The sequence below is a fragment of the Myiozetetes cayanensis genome, unplaced genomic scaffold (assembly GCF_022539395.1).
Source record: "Myiozetetes cayanensis isolate MyiCay16 unplaced genomic scaffold, myiCay2020 scf32, whole genome shotgun sequence".
NCBI classification, from domain to species: domain Eukaryota; kingdom Metazoa; phylum Chordata; class Aves; order Passeriformes; family Tyrannidae; genus Myiozetetes; species Myiozetetes cayanensis.
The window spans coordinates 4,413,111-4,429,899 of NW_026087544.1; the positions used below are offsets into that span (position 1 = coordinate 4,413,111).

The following is a 16,789-nucleotide window of genomic DNA, read 5'->3' on the forward strand; positions in this document are numbered from 1 at the left end:
AGAGGGGGAAAAACAGCCAAGAATCAGGCAGATGAGAATCCCTCAGGTCTTTTGGGATGGAGTTGGTAGAGATCAGGGCACACACTTATTTTTCAAGGTGGGATAAACATCAACTCTGCAAAACCCTGAATTTCTGCCCAGGGAAACTACCTGAGAATGGGGGGAAATAACACAGGACCTCCACCCCGGCACAGAGAGCGGGACGAGCCCACGGGGTTGGGGCTCAGTCCTACAAAACACACCATCCTATACCCCAAAGGTCCAACCAGGGCTGTGCCCCCCTCTGTGGGGCACTGGGGTGACTTTTTCCTCCTCAAACAGCTTTGACTCGCCAGAACACCCTGGGCAGGTGTGAAATCGCTGAGTTGGGACAGCAGATTGACAGGGGCTCCCGGGAGGCGTAGAGGGCTCTGCTGGGACAAAGTCCTGAGTATTCCGGCAATAAAAACCCTCTTCAGCAACATTCAAATCACCAGGAATTTTCTTTTGTTGTGCGTGTGGTTTTTTTTTTTATTATCTCTGCTAACAAGCTTTTTTCTTTTAAGTGGGAAACGTGAAGGCTCTTAATGAAAGCCTCACGCTCCAGCAGAAATCTAAATGAACCCAGTGTTCGGCTGGAGGGCGTTTATATCCCAGCGAAGCCTGTTTTCCCATCAGCTCTTTGAAGTGCCCAATTAAGTGATTTTATACTAATAGGATTTTCCCAGGAAAGAAAGACAAGAATGACAAAACGCTGAATGCTTGATTAACTCTGCCCCTAAAAGAACTCGGATCGTGTTAATTGACTGTTTCCCTGCCATATCCAGCCCTTGTTTGCCCCATTTATGAAGGCATTTTGATGAGACACCGGACCCAGCAGAGTGGAAATACAGTCCCACCAAACACAAATGGGGGATGAGACAGTGCCTAAAACAAGGCCTTTGCTTACTGGAAATATTCCTGGATGCGGGAGCCGGGCTATGAATCGGTCGCTTCATTCGGCCCCTCACTCATTTTCATCCAAGATTGTTTTTAGCCCCATTCAGAGTCATTAACGTAATTGCTTCACTGACTTTCCATGAGCAGCTTGGAAGCTTTGTGGGGTTTTTTTTCTTGCTGGCAGCAAAGGCCTCATTGTTCGGAGCATGGCTGGAGTACCTGGCTCCGAACCCCGCGCCCGTCTGTCCCTTTATTCACTTGCCGCTTCACCTCATTGCCCACGGCCCCGGCGCAGGACAGGGCAGACCCCTGGCACCACGGAGGGGGCACGGACACCCCGCTGGGAACCGGGCCGAGCAGCTCCAGCCTCTTGAAAAACTTCCTGCGGGGAAGAAGGTCCATCCGAAAGGTCCACACGGGCGGTTGTTTTGCAGCCAGCAGTTTCCACAGACATCGCGGCTCAAGCAGGAGCAAATGCCCCAGCAGCCCAGGAACGGGGTCGCTATCAGCAATTCCAGCAGCAGCATTTGCTGCAGCAACTCCGGCTCAGCCCCTCTCAGTGCCGTCAGGCCCATGGAATTTTCTTCTCACATGTGTCACGGTGCTGCTGGAGAGAGTTACTGCTCACCAAGGTATGTGATGGTTTGAAATCCATCAGGAGCTCGATCTGGCCTCTCACAGCCCTGTGTGAGAAGGAGGTGACAAGTGGGAACTGCTGACTAAACACTTACGATATCACCTCTAAAACAGCCCTGATTTGTGGAGCACCCTCTGCTCAGAGCGCTCAGACAGGAGGGTGCAAGGCAATCCCTCCACTCCCACCCACACATAAATATTTTGGTGATACCAAAAGGGTCTGTCCCACGCGAAGCTGTGCTCTGGGAGGCACGTGCTGGCCCGCTCGCCCATCCTGCTGGCTCACCATGTGTCACCATCTCCTGGGATCTCCCTGTCCATGTCACTGATTTCAGGAACGCCACCACTCCAGGTGAGGGTGGGCACAGGGTCCTGATTCACTGCTCCCCTGTGCTCGGGGGCGAGGGGAAGGACTGGGCGTGGGGAGAGGGAGGGAAGGGGAAGAGCCAGGGGCAGATCAGCCCTGATCATGCCACGTAGGAGGGCAGGACTCTGTCCATGGACAGACAGACAGACAGATGGACAGACCCCTGTCTTGCACAGTGACTTGTGCTGGTGCACAGTCTGGTGTGGAGCAGAGGGAATGGGAGGGGACAGCTGACATGGCAATAAAACCATCGGTGGTGATATGAGAGCCACCACCTTGACACCAGGGTAAGGGTCGATTGCACTTTCCCTTCTCCGTGCAGAGCCGGATGTCCGGGAATGGGGATGGAGCAGAACCTCTCACCTCACCCTGAGCCCCCGCTGGCCTTGGCCCTGAGCTGGGCAGTGGGGGTGAACATGCTCCACACACTCTGATGGAGCTCTGCCCAGATCCACCAAACAGGGATCAAGGTCGGGGAGTTCCAGGTGCCAAAATAAAACCCTTTTTCGTTTAGCTTCAGCTGCCTTTGCTGGTTTCTCAGCTTTGCCTTTCGAAAGAAAATTCACTGGGACTTGGAGCTTCTCTCAGCAGTGCCACAGAGGATGGAAACAGGTTTAAAATGTCCTGTACTTCACCCACCGGCAGTGGTGCTGCACCAGAGCCCTTCCCACCTCAGTAACAAAACTGGGCTTTGCAGAACACCAAAAAGTTTATGGATGATCAACTGTAAATCCGCAAAGGGAGCAGGAGGGAGACAGGTAGAAGGAGGTCATGAAACTGGAGACTGTCCCTCTGTGCTGGGCACTGCCAAGGGACCTCGAATCCTGTTCAGTTCTGGACTCCTCATGACAGGAAAGACATTGAGGTGCTGGAGAGTGTCCAGAGATGAGAACGGAGCAGGGGAAGGGTCTGGAGCACCAGGAGCGGCTCAGGGAGCTGTGGGGGCTCAGCCTGGAGAAAAGGAGGCTCCTTCTCACTCTCTGCAACTCCCTGACAGGAGGGTGGAGCTGGGTGGGGGTTGGGTTCTGCTCCCAGGGAACAGGACAAGAGGAAACGGCCTCAAGCTGTGCCAGGGAAGTTCAGGTTGGACATCAGGGAAAATTTCTTCCCCAAAAGGGTGGCCAGGCACTGGAACAGGCTGTCCAGGGCAGTGCTGGGAGTCACCATCCTTGGAAGTGTTAGAAAAGCATGGATGTGGCACTTGGGGACACGGGTTAGTGATGAACACAGCAGTGCTGGGGGAAGGGCTGGACTTGAACTCAGAGGGCTTTTCCAACCCAAATGACTCCCTGATTCTATGAAACCTGAAACCCTGCAAACATGCCTGTAGGTCAAAAAATACCCCACGGGTCCCTGCCAAACGTCCCCTGAGCAGGGGAACTCCTTGAGTCCAAACGTGGTGGACTTTCATCCACGAGTTTCCGAGCGGCACGTGTCAGCCCGGCAGCTGAGGGACAACCTGGCAGGAGCTGCGGTGGACACACCTGGAGCCAGCCTATCTCCCCAGCTGGGGCAGCCTCCTCCCACAAAGTTTATAGTACAAGTGCATGAAAAGCTGATCAATCCAGCACCAGGAAGGCGTGGCAGGCAGAGCAAAAACCACCGGTGTTAGTCAGAAATACATGGAGACCTCACAGCACCTTCCAGTGCCTGAAGGGCTACAAGGGAGGGGGATTCTCCATCAAGAACTGGGGTGGCAGGACAAGGGGGAACGGCTTCCCATTGACTGAGGGCCATGTTAGGTGGGATTTTGGGAAGAATGTTCCCTGTGAGGGTGGGGAGGCCCTGGCACAGGTTGCCCAGAGAAGGTGTGGCTGCCACCCTGGAAGTCTTCAAGGCCAGGCTGGATGAAGCTCTGAGCAACCTGGTCCAGTGGAAGGGCTGTGGAATGAGATGAACTTTAGGGTCCCTTCCCATGCAAACCAGTCTGGGATTTTCTGAAACAGTGACTCCAAACACTTTATATCAAACACTGACGTTGAGCTGTCACTCAGTGGGGAAGGCTGGGCAGTGGTGGGTCTTCCTGATGAATATTGTTGAATATTCATGTTCTAAGCAGCCTCTGCCCACAGGGAGATAATGCCTGCCTCACAGCTGGCAGGGGTGATTTTCCCAAGTGACACCCAGGGTGACACAGTGCCCCACCCTGATACCACTGCCCCACCCTGATAGCACGGAGGGCTGGGGCTGCCAGGGCCTGTCACACCACGTCCTCGCTGTTCTGGGGGTGGTATTGGGCAGTGGCGCCGTGTCTGCACGTGCCATCAGCCCATCACAGCCTGTCAGCATCTGTGTTGTCCAGCAAAGCGCCCAGGGACAACAATCTGACTGTAGCAGGATGAATCCTCTGGTAGTCAGGGAGGAACACCGCTGTAATCAGTGACAGAATCTATCTGGGAAGGACACACACTTCCCTTTCCTGACTGGGATCACTCCCACAGAAAATCTTACTTAGAGGACCGACACAAACACCGCCCGAATCAATGGGAAGATTTGTTAAACTCCCAAGTTAGTTCAGCCACTAAATTATTAAATAATAGGTGGATGAATCACTTGGGGAACGAACATAGCGTTCCTCTTGCATCGTCTACTTTATGTTTGTCGGGATCTCGTGTTTATTTTAGTCCCCAACAGTGTTTATTTGAAAGCACTAACAGAGGCAACTCGTGGCCGTGCCCCAGTGATGCTGCAGAAACGAAAGAGCAACCCCAGACAGTGACTGTTTCTAGGAAGCCAGAACACTCCTCACACAGAGGGGATGTGACTTCACTGCCTGACTGTGAATGCTGCCAAACCCCGTAAATTGGCTTTATTTTGCCTCTCTTTGGCAGGTTGAGGAGTGAAACGGGAGCCAGCTGCATTCCAGCATCAGGGAAATGCAGACCTGCCCCTGCAGGGCCCTGTGCCAGCACCTCATGTGTGGGAGCTAAGGTCGAACCGGAGCGACTGGAATTGCACTCCTGCCCTTCGGCCTCCTGTTTGCAAAAGGGGTTGATGCCCTGGTTTTTTCAGTGTTTTTCCTTTTCCAGCCACGAGACTCTGCGCTACAACAGCACCAGAGCAGGGGAATTCGTGGTGGGCGCTGCAGGTTTTGGGTGGTGTTTCTGGTGTAGGATTTGAATGTGGGTACAGGGCAGGGATTCAATCAGGTAGAAACAGGAAAGTTTGTCAAATGTTCAGACACTCTGAGGATCTTTATGTCAGGAGAGATCGGGGCACCTCAAGGGGATGAGGTAATGGCAGATGAAAGTAAAACTGGAAGCTGAAAAGAGGTGTTAACAGCAGAAAAAGGCTGCAGAACCGCTCAGGCCCTGGTCAGGTCCAGAGGTGGGTTCTGCTGGCAGGTCCCCAAGGAAGCACGAAGAAGTTCAGAGATAAGAACCTGTAACCTGCTCCAGGCAGGCACAGAACATCCACAGGCACTGTGTGGTTCTCTCTGATCTCCTCTGCCTTCAAACAAGAGAAAATGCAAAGGCAGAGAAAGGATGAAACACCAGGATCTTCCATCAGTAAAGTATTTTAGTTCCTGGTATGGCTGCAGGACAAGAACGGCAGAGCTCCACAGCCAGGGTGGGTTTGGAGGAAGAGTGAGGAATAACACAGCACACCTGCTTGTCCAAGAAAAAAATAAAAGCTACTATATTTGGCTCTGGACTTCTGAAGTTCTTTTCTGCTCTTTTAGCAAGGAGGCAAATCAGTTTAATAGGGAAGAAAGCAGAAATTGCCAGGCTTTCCCCCAAACAGGGCTCTGGCTGCAACTCTTCCCAAGGCTCAACTTGGGCATTAACACTGAATATGATCTACACTCATCTTTCTGAAGAGGGTCACTTGTAGTCCAAGACCTGGTGAATTTGAGTGGAACAGGCAAAAACTAATGTTGCAAATACTTAACTTTGTTCTTCAAGGAAATTTTTTACCTTGCTTTTCTAACACTGTCTGTCAGGATTCCTTTTCTCCAGTTTTCTGTCACAACTACCACGTGGATGTGGACATGTCACCCTGCACATTGAACTGCTGCAGGTCCCCAGAGCAGCTGAAACAAGAGTTTTTTTAACCAAAAGCACTGTCGTTGTTGGGGAGGGTCACAACTGCTCACCCAAACACGACCCTGCCCAAAGGTCAGTGGAACAAATCCCAACAAAACCAAGAACATCCTTAACCTCTCCCTTTTCTAAGTGCAAGGCACATTCTTAACATGATCTTCTGCCATAAACAAGGAGCAGCATGGACATAAAAAGAAAAAAAACAAGATCCTTTTCTTCGCAAACCCATTTGCACACAATGATCTCCCCCGGGGACAGTGTGAGAAAACTTCTGGGATGTGCTCAGGCTCTGCTGAGGAGCCTGAGAGGAACTCAGGATTAACCCTAGGATGCTCCTGCCTGAAGCAGGGGCAGCTAAACCCCTCCTCAAATTAGAAACACAGCTGAACTCACTGTCAACACCATGAAATAGGACACTGAGACAACTTGGAAGATGTCAGGCAGCAGTGAGTGCCCCATCACCCCCAGGGTCTTTGGAGCAGGGCTGTGGCTGAGGATGGGGTGCTGCCAAGAAGTCTTGTAGAGTGTCCCCCTGAACCCTCCTGGCCAGGACACACTGCTTGGTGGCTTTTCCTGGTTTCAGAATCTGTGGGGAGAGGCAAGGGACGTCCCTGGTCTCTACAACACCAACACTTCCTTGTACATTTAATTTCAGAGTATTAAACACAAGCCACAAGGCTCTACCTGTAAATCACACTCCCAGGCCGGTCACTCCCTCACAGACAGGAATGGGAAGCCTGAAATCCATGAATGTGTTGCTGCATAAAAAATAACTCTTGCTAATTACACCCTGGGGGAAGGGCTGATCAGTCAGCATTTATACATATTTATGTATTTCATATCTTTCTCTAGAAGCTACGTAGTTTCCCCTCAATCCCCTCCCCATTACATAAAACCAGCACAATTCTGATTAAAGAGGCAACTTCCTTTTTCAGCTGAGGAGTAAAACAGTCAGAAAACTGAAGCTGAAATACTTCCAGTTCTGCAGACTGTTGGGTATGAAAACCACAACCTGCTTCCTCGCTGGCACTTCAGATTTCTCTCCCTGCAGCAGCTGAAACAACTGAAAAGTTCCTTGTCCCCCCACATAACCACAGCAGGAACAGCTGTGAGACACCACAAGCCGCGACCCTTCCCCACATCAGACACTGCCAGAAGCACGTAGGGAAAGGGAACAGAGCTGTGCACGCCCCTGGGCAGCGCCAGCACAGTTGGGATGTGGCCCTTTGGGAGAAAAGCAGCCCAACCCCGACGCGGAGGAGCCGCCCGGGCCGGGCCCGCCCTGACCTCTGCCGGGGCCCCGAGGCAATGCACGGCCCCAGCCGGCTCCAGCCGCTGCTCCCTCACCCTCCTCGGGGGAACAGGGTCCTCCTCAGGGATAACGGGGTCCGGGAAGAGCCAGGGAACCTGCCTGCGCCTTCCCAGCCCACCGCTGAAACCCGCTCCAGCTGAGTCAGGGCTGTGAGTGCCTCTCGCAGCACTCACAGCTCTCCTGCATTTCAGTGACACACCACAGTACACAGTGTTAACTGCTCAGGAGAATCACTCTTTTTGGTTAGAAAAGACCTTCAAGATCAAGTCCAACCACAAATAGCATTGAGTAATTAAAAAATAAATCAATCCAGACACTGAACTCAGCACCAGCAGGTCCTTCCCTTACAGCTTTGCCATCACCTTGTCCTTGCCTGGGCAGTGCCAGTGAAAGAAATTCCATCATCAGACTGTTCAGCGTGAGGGATTTAATCTAAACCACACAATTGAACCAGTAAAGCACATCTTCTCTTGGATACAGGACTAAGGGAGCAGGGCAGCGTGGGACATCCACTTGCTCTCCAGTCGTGCCAGTTTTACAGGGAGTGAATCTTCATGCAAAGCTCTGGTTTTCAGACCAGCAATTCCCAAACTGAGAAAGGAAAAACACCTTCAGTGCTGTGCCCAACCCACACCCAAGATGCAAAGCCAGTGAACCCTTGCATCTCCAGCTGGTTTTCCAAGGAAGCATTACCAGGATCCCTGTTGGGCAAGAAGTGCCATCAGCTCCTGAATCCACCCTTAGCTGCAGGGATTGGATTCCCGTGGAAGAGCGAGGCCCTGCACCTTCCCGAGGAGCAGAGGTGAGCAGAGACCAGGAGGTACAGCCTTGTTGGACAGTTCAGGTGAGCTACAGCCAGGTGGGGTGACTGTCAGGTACGAGTTAAATACCGAACAACGAGTTGTAACCAAAACTTTAATCCCAAGGATCTCACAAAAGACATTTTACAAGTGACATGAAAAGTCTTGTACAGTAAAGAAATGTTTTAACTCCTAAAGTTTACAATGTACCATTAGACACTCAACACATCCACTCCAGGTGTCAGTTCTGCTGTGGATTTGGTCTATTCAGAGGTTCTGGAATAGATGGTCAATCAACAATCGGCTAATTAAGGACTCTACTCACACCAAGTACAAAATTAACTGATCCTACAGCTAAAAATGTGTAGTTCATGGAATATAAAGCAGCTCAGCTCTAGGTAATGCAGTCAGAACTGGAGCTGGATGAAGCTGCAGCCCAGCCCTTCCCTCCCTGTGCCCCTGGCTTACTGCTCTGACTCTTCCCCAGGACTGGGCTATGGAGCACCCACATCCTGCTCTGCTCCAGGCCACCATCCCAGAAGGAACACACCATCCCTGCACACTTCCTTGAGAGCTGAGCCTCAGCAAACCCCCCAGCTACGGACACAGACCATTTACCATTCCACACACACACACACACAAACCATGTCTAATGGTACATTGGAAAACCATTAATAATACAAATCATAGGATCTGCTCAGAACCATATACAGATTCACATCTTTACATTTGCCACCTGTTACAAGATACAAGGAACAAAGCAAGTTCAACAGCTAAAACATTTTAAAAATGCACCAAGCTTTATGAAGTTTCAAAACAAAACAATGTTCTGTACATACTCCTGGCCTCGGATCTCATGACTTCCTGTACACAGCTCCTTCCCACAGTCCTATTTCCTCTCATTTGACCTGGAGCGACTGAAGGACAACAGACAGGTTGGGTTTGGTTAAGATCCACATGCCAAGAGCAGCAGATTTTCCTTTAAACCCCCCAGCCCAAATCAGCAGAATTAAAGCATTTAAAAAATACTGTTTAATAAAACTGAGTATTTAATTCTTCAGGAAGAACCCTGTAAGATACTAGAGGTCTTTCTCCACCACCACTTTTATCAGTATTACCATGCACAAAAAGTCATTTGTACATGTTTACTCAGAACACAAATACTGGAAGACTCTTCTTACCTGCGAGACCTGGAAAAGGAGCGAGAAGGCTTGTGGTTCCTCTCCCGTGAGAGTGATCTCTCTCTTCTTCTGTCTCTGGAGAGGGACCTGGGACAGATCACACCACCAGATGATCAGAGCAAAGCTCAGTTAGGCCAACAAGGCTCTCCTGGAGCTTTCCTTCAGGAGCAAAGTTTTTAAACTATTCAACCAGAGGAAACCTGTTGCAGATGATGCATTAATTTTCTCCTTAAGGGAAGCAGGATCAGCTTGAGCCAACAGCTCATGCTGTGCTGTGAACAGGCATCTAGCCCTTTGCAGCAGGTTTCTCTGCAGAATCCAACCTCATCACTGTCCTGACTCATGGCTGATTCAATCCCACCCAAATGGCTCTGTGATTCTACACTTCTGGCAAAGACTAGCACATTAACACAAACTTAGTGAAAAACTGCCAGAAAACCACAGGGCAGCTGCAGAAGGGAAAATACTTCTATTCTTAATATCCTTCCACTGCTAACTCTGGAATCTCAAACAGCTGAGTAATTCCAGGGAAACAACACGGCAGAAGCAAACCTGTTTCCTTTTTACCAAACTACAGTGTGAATGTGCATGGCACATGGGGCTGTTCCTTTTCAAACCTCCAGGCCAGAGCAGTCCGGGGGGTAAGGAAGGGATTCGTACCTGCTGCGGCTCCGGGAGAAGCTTCTCCTTCGTGGTGATCTAAAACCAGAAAACCAGATGTGAGGCACTTCATCCATTCTTTGAGCATTAACGGGGTGAGGCATTTCCCAACTTGTCAAACTCACTGTTGGGCCCAGGGAACGTGCCAAGAATAACTGGCATCCATCATCCAGTAAAAGGCATGGAAAGATTAGGCAGTAAAACCAAGCTCAGTGTGAACAGCACGTTTCCAACCAAGAATTCACTTTTTAACTAAGAATGCGTCAGAGCAGAGTTGTCCAATGCAACACTTTCCATTTCAACTAAATACACTGCCCAGAACACCACACCAAAGTCCCACAAGTGGTTCCAAAAAAAAAAAAAAAAAAAAAAATAGCACAGAGCAAATGTTTTGGAACCCATGCAAGCCAAAAAGGTCCATAACAAGGCATAAGAGAATATCAAGTGGAAAAAAAAGTGAAAATGCGCTCAGTGTCAATTTGATAATGCCATTAAGTGCTACATTAGAACTGCATATTTGTGATTGTCATTTTTAATGCCATCGAGTGTGTTTAGACTATTTTCTTATAAAAAAATTAAAAAATTAAAAATATAACCTTAGCTCGGCCCAGTTCATCCCAAAAAGTAATTGTTTTAAGTTTTGAAAACTGTTAGTAAAACCATTTAAAGGTGATAGGATTTTTCTGGCAAGGAAAAGCTACATTTGTTAGAGCTTTATTAAAAATTTAGTTTGGCATCTCACATGCAAATATCCTGGTTTTTTACGTTATTCACAGTGTAAGAGCTTCCGTATCACCCTTAAAAGTTTTCTCAAGCAACATATGTACGTTACCACTCAATTATGCACAGCCAGCCTTTGATTGAGAAAAGTAATTACTTATAAGCCGCTTACTCCTTATTTTAACCAGCAGTAAACTGTATAAGCAGGAAAAACTTACAAGTCTTTGGTTTCAACAAGCTAGAAATGGTGAGGTGAGGCTGCCGGACTGACTGCCAAGAAGAATTTGCTGAAAAGGTTTTGCCAGATGTTGCGTTGTATTTAGTTGGTTGGCGAAGGGGGTGTTGTGGATTTTTCCTGCTTTTTTGTTAGCCGAAGGCTGCTGCTGTAGTTGTTGTGAAGACATTTGGTAAATAAACAGCTGAGCTGATTGGCCGGGAATGTGTGGGCGGTCGAGGTGGCTGCTGCCGATTTGGTTAAGGTTGGAGAGAAGGCTGAGAGAAAACAGCATGCTCGGGAACCAAAGGGCGGTGCAACCTGACGACTGGCCATGCCTGGGTCATGTGAAACGACACCAGCCAAGCTGCATGGGGCGCGCTGGTCACATGACGCTGAAAGGGCTAGTTGGCTGGCTAATGCAGACTCAGAGGGTGGTGAGAAGAGACATGATGGTGACTCTGTAACGGGTTCATTTTTATTAATAGATGGACCAAAAAAGCATAAAAAAAATGAAAAACAAGCCATCAGTACAACCATCTATTAGCTAACAATACTCCTAATGTGTTATTTTTTTTTTTTTTTTCTCTTTTCAACAGCAAAAGGGTAAGCTCGAAAACCCTGACTCGGGAGGACTTGACTCACCTGCCACAGGTAAATTCAGTCCTGTAAAAACCACGCTGCACATCTGAACTGCCAGACTAACTAGTCTGGGTCCAAGAACGTGCCAGTTCCCAAAAATCCTGCTATATATTAGAGGCGGGTTTGCAAACCTCAACTGACAGGATCATCACACGATGCTTTAATTCTAACACTAAAGTGTCAAGATTCCAGGTGTTTAAAGCAACTGTTACTTGATCCATTATTAAACAGCTGCCAGCTCGGGAAGTATTTAAATTCTGTGAACAAAGCGGAGAAACCCATCGGTATGGAAATGCTAAACTGCTGTATGTCATGTTCTGCCATTATGGAATAAAGGAAAGGAACAGCCTAAGTTGAAGTATGGGGAAGAAAGGGAAAGTGTGACTAGAAGATGAGCAGATTTTAGAAGGAATGAGGATAAGCCCAGGACAGAGGGCACTGACTACCAACTGCACAGTCACCTAAGGACAAAAGCCAACATTCAACACAACTTAAAAGTTCACCTCGATTTTGTGGAGGGGTTGATTTGGGGATTTTTTTTTGTTTTGTTTTTTTTTCTTTTTAGCATTTGTCATCTCCAAATCACGATCAGATAGATGAACGTTATCCATCAACATGCCTTTAACAAGCCTGCTTCTAGGATGCTACAGTGGTAACAGTGCCAAGAGCTGTAGGGGTGTGCTGTGCCCCCAGGTACCTGCGCCGAGGGGGAGGACTCCTCCTGCGATAATCATCCCGGGGACGCCGGCCCCACGAGGGAGGGGGGCCGCGGTTCCGACTCCGCTTCTCCCCGTTGGAGAGCTCCACTCGCACTCGGCACCCACACAGCGTTCTGGGAAGAGACACGGACATTGGTTAGTGTTTGCAGGGAGGGGTCAGTGTGGAAAAACAGCTGCACAGTTCAGGAACGACTTCTGCGTGGCAGTGGCTGCTCTGAGCAGCCTGGCAGAGTGGAAGGTGTCCCTGCCCACGGCAAGGGGTGGAACGAGATGTGTGCTAAGGTCCCTTCCTCCCCAAACCAGCCTGGGATCCCAGGGCAGACAAAAGGTTTGGCTGCTTCTGAAAGCTGCTGTGCCAGTAAAGGAGGCAGGGAAGGAACCAAGGAGAGTTCTACCTCTTTATATTTACACAACCTTCAATTTAGCACATCCAAGTCATTTCTAACTTGAGAGCGTAATTCTGAAGCGCATAATTAACCTGCCCTTCTTCCTGAATTGCATCACCATGGTTCTGACTGGATATTGGGAAGAAATCTTTTCCAGTGAGGGTGGGGAGGCCCTGGCACAGGTTGCCCAGAGAAGCTGTGGCTGCCCCATCCCTGGAAGTGTCCCAAGGCCAGGTTGGACGGGGCTTGGAGCAACCTGGGCTAATGGAAGGTGTCCCTGCCCATGGCTGGGGGCGGGACTGGATGAGTTTTAAGGTCCCTTCCAGCTTAAACCATTCTGGGATTCTACTTCTGTACTATTAAGAAAACCCCTGGATCACACAAATAAACACTTCATAACAACCACGTCAAGTCCTTGGCCCTGCAGTTGAAACTTTCCAACTTAAACAGCATTACTACCCAAAATTTCTCCTTTTCACCAGCCAAGCCAAACATACAAGCAGCACATTTTACCTTCCATCTAGTTCTCTTACTGCATCAGCTGCATCTCGTGGATCTTCGAATTCCACAAAGGCAAAACCAGGAGGATTTCTCGCCACCCACACGCTGCGCAGTGGTCCATAGTAGCCAAAGGCTCGCTCTAATTCCGTTTTGTTGCCATTGTTTCCAAGGTTACCCACATAAACCTTGCAGTCCAGCGGACAAGAGTCGCGATGCATTGCTAGGACAAGAAAAAAAGAAGTTCACGCCTATTTAAACACAAAGCGTTCACTCGTTCACTTCCAAGGAAGTCGTTTTGTTGGCTCCTTCCCGCCTGAAGCTTCAGCGGTGATAAGACCTGATGTGATGGAAACATTAATCTGCGTGCAACGGGCGGGCAACGGGGTTAAAACCCAACGAAAAAAAAACCCGAGTTGTTATGTCGCACTGTGATTAAAAATCACCGTTTGGGGGAAATTTCGGTTACTTTCAAGGTTTACAGCTGTGAAGGGGAGGGGCGGGGGATCCCTGCAGCCTTTCCCTGCTTGGCTCGGGGGGGCCCGCAGGGGGCGCAGCGCGGGGGAGGCTCCATTGTTCCCGGATGGGGATTAGGATCGGGATCGGGGGATCCGCACATGCGGGGGGAGCCCGTGGGGGTGCAGCGCCATCCCCGCCCGAGCCCCGCCGGCAGCGCCCAGGGAATCCCTGTGGAGCGGCTCCTCGGTGCGGCGTAAGGGACGGGCGCTGCCGCGGGCGGGCGGAACGGCGCCACTCCGCCTCCGCGGCACCTCCCGCTCCGCCTCGCCTCGCACACCGCCGAAAGCAGGCTGAGCACGGGCTCGTCCAGGCAGCCCGCGGCCTCCCCGCCGCCTCCCCTCAGCGCCGCGGCGGCCGCCGCCCGCGGCCCGGCCTCACAAAATGGCGGCCGCTCTTTGTTTGGCGCCGATGCCGCCTCCATCCGCCCCGCCGGGGCCCGAGACCGCGGGCGCCGCCGCCGCCGCCTCCCCCCACAAGCCCTCCGGGGTGAAGGTCCTCACCGGTGCTCAGAGGGAGGGCGCGCGAAGGGAGCCCGCGCTAAACTCAGCCGACTCGACCCCTCAGCGAGACCCCAGCTCCTCTTTTCCTCACTGGACAAAATGGCGGCCGCTGTGGCTCCGCTTGGTTTATATATGGCCAGCCCTCCCCCCACGTGACGCGAAGCAGCAGCGAATCAGAAGGCGCCGTTGAGCTGATCGACGTGTGACGTCACCAGGCGCGCGCGGGTGGGCGGGGCCTCGGCGCCAATGGCGGGAGCGGGCCCCGCCCGGGCCCTGAAATCACTCCCGAAAATGTTGGGGTTTAATGGCCGAAAGGAAAAATAAAGTTGTATTTCCTTGTGTCTCTCGCCCTGTCGGGTCCGTATGGGCCGTGCTTCTTAAGCATCATCACCCTCAGCACTGGGGTTTGCACGTATGAACACTTCATACGAGCAAACTGCTCGTAAACTCACAGGTTTTTGGTAAATTTTGTATGAGGCACAAAAGAGGGAAATGATTTTTTTTTAGCGCTTGGGAAAACAGTATTGGAACTGAGGAGTTTTATTCACAGATATACAGTGCTGTTGATGTGCTTTACTAAACTTTCCTTCATACATGGCATTAATACAATGCGAGTTTTTAACATTAATTAAACAAATAACTTGCTCCAAAAGGGTTTCCCTAGATAACAAACCTCTTATTTTGGGTTATAAAGTGATATAAGTATCCCCTTCTGGGGCTGTTGCTGCAATAACCTCCCAAAACCTCCCTTCACAGCCAGGCTGTGTTTAATCCAGACTTTATGTCTTTTACTTGGGCCAGGGAAGACAAATTTAAGTAGAATTAACAACAGTTTAAATCATATTTTATGAGATAAGCCATTCTGAGTACAAATTAATGCATGTGGACTGTTTTCCAAGCAGGAATGTGCAGAGGATGGGGCGTCCTCAGTCTACTGAAATTCTACCAGCTGAGATCATTCCTTAGAATTTTTCAAAATCTTTTGCAGCATCCCCTATTATTTTTAAGAGCTTTTTCTCAGTAAAATCCTCCAAGGGTCGAAACTGGCCAGGGGACAGAAACACGACAATGATTTTGAGGTAACGGATGCTCTAAAGTATCTTTATCATGTGTGCAGTTATCTGAGAGTTACCTGCCTTTAATTAAGGAAATCTAATCCATTGTAATCTAAATTAGCCGATGGTTAATTTCCTGAGGCAACACAAACAAAGGAAATAATTTGAAGCTTGGGGCTGTTCAGCCATTTCACTTTGTGACTTCTTGGAGACAGTGATTTCTAGGACTCACCTCCCTTCTCCAAGGGGGTTTACAACACTCCTAGACCCTGCTCTTGTCACATAATGTACATTTCAAACATGATTTAAGATTTGCAATAATGAATATAGAAAAAAAAACCAACTCAGGTTCCTCAGGCAAAACTAGACATTAACAAAAATAGTTATTTACTGGCATGACTCTGCCTGCAGAAAGGGCTCTTGCTGGGAAATGTCATTGCACGAACACGACAGGAACTGGTGGAGGGGACATGTCCTCAGTCACAAACCAACTACTCACAGGCACAGCTCAGGCTGCTCGTGAGGTTCCTGTGGATTCAACCCATTTTTACATCCTGCCCAGTCTTGGTGAAGGCCATTTTCTACTGAAACAACAACTTACACTTGCCTGATCTTTAGACAGATTACATAGACAGATATTTAGATACATTACAACCAGCTTGAGTGAGCTTATTCCCACAAATTCTTGTGTTTACAGCATGAGGTCCCTATCCCTTATCCCCTCACTTTTAAAACATATATATTTTTACACTGTGAAAGATTTTAGCTGCACCTCAGACCTCATCTAAAGGGAGAGTGAAACAACAAGCTGTGATTTATACATCAGAGACCTAAACTAAGACACTCAGCTCCCAGTGCAGGGGCACAGCACATCCCCAAGACTCAGCACTTGAGGATTAATTAGCGAGAAGTTCGTTTATTTGAATGACATGTTACTTGGAGACCTTCAGCTGCTCGTCCTTCATCCCCACCTTTCCAGGTGTGAGCCTTCTGCCACGGCTGGGGTCCCACCCCCAAGGTGTGGGCAGCAGATGGTGACGTTCTCTTGCAGGGGCAGATCCCAGAGAGCTCCTTTTCAGGGGGACAGGCCCCATGGAATAGGGAGACACATCTCCTTGTGGTTTGTTTTCGCTCAGGTGGGGTTCTCAGGAGACCTCTGGGGCACTGCAAGGCTGTAGAACCAGGGATTAACCAGAAGCAGCACAAGGGACCCGAGGCTTTGTCTCAGCTTCACCCGAATTTGTTTTGCACAACACAGAAAATATCCCATCTGGAGACTGTGAGGGGAAGGAAAAAGAGAGTCAAGCCCTGGCTTGGCTGCAGGGCAGGTTTTGAAGGACAAAACACTCGCCCTTGCTACTGTGTTCTGACAGAGCTGCAAGTCCCTTGCTTCTGTAAATCTGGCTTGAAATCAGAAAATGGGAAATGAAAACAGAGAGTCTGACTCACTGCTGTTCAACTCTAATTTTAATTCCCTGGAAGATGGGAGTTCTCTCTGGAATGATGCAGTATGCAGTGGATTAGGGGCCAAGATTTCAAACTGCTCCTGGAGTTTACCCCCCTCCCAAATGGGTTTACTGGCGCAGGACTGTCCTCCAGCAACAAGGACGTGATGCAGA

The 16,789-nt window shown here is 49.7% G+C and overlaps 1 protein-coding gene across 1 annotated transcript; it reads right to left on the bottom strand.

Moving 5' to 3' along the window:
• Positions 1-8,177: 8,177 nt before the first annotated feature.
• SRSF3 (serine and arginine rich splicing factor 3) lies at positions 8,178-14,233 on the bottom strand. The gene is made up of 6 exons (XM_050326820.1): positions 14,116-14,233; positions 13,112-13,319; positions 12,191-12,325; positions 9,918-9,956; positions 9,258-9,344; positions 8,178-8,993 (listed from the first exon to the last, which is right to left on the bottom strand). The coding sequence occupies exons 2-6, from the start codon at positions 13,315-13,317 to the stop codon at positions 8,966-8,968; spliced, it is 495 nt and encodes a 164-aa protein (XP_050182777.1). The 5' UTR covers positions 13,318-13,319; positions 14,116-14,233; the 3' UTR covers positions 8,178-8,965.
• Between the last annotated feature and the right edge of the window lie 2,556 nt (positions 14,234-16,789).

Bases quoted from the DNA above. Each gene is read 5' to 3' on its own strand.
- SRSF3 (XM_050326820.1), bottom strand. From the start codon at position 13,317: ATGCATCGCGACTCTTGTCCGCTGGACTGCAAGGTTTATGTGGGTAAC. The intron at 9,345-9,917 runs GTACGAATCCCT...GATCTGTCCCAG, and splicing joins TTCTCCCGGAGCCGCAGCAG to GTCCCTCTCCAGAGACAGAA. The intron at 8,994-9,257 runs GTAAGAAGAGTC...GTTGTCCTTCAG, and splicing joins TCCTTTTCCAGGTCTCGCAG to TCGCTCCAGGTCAAATGAGA.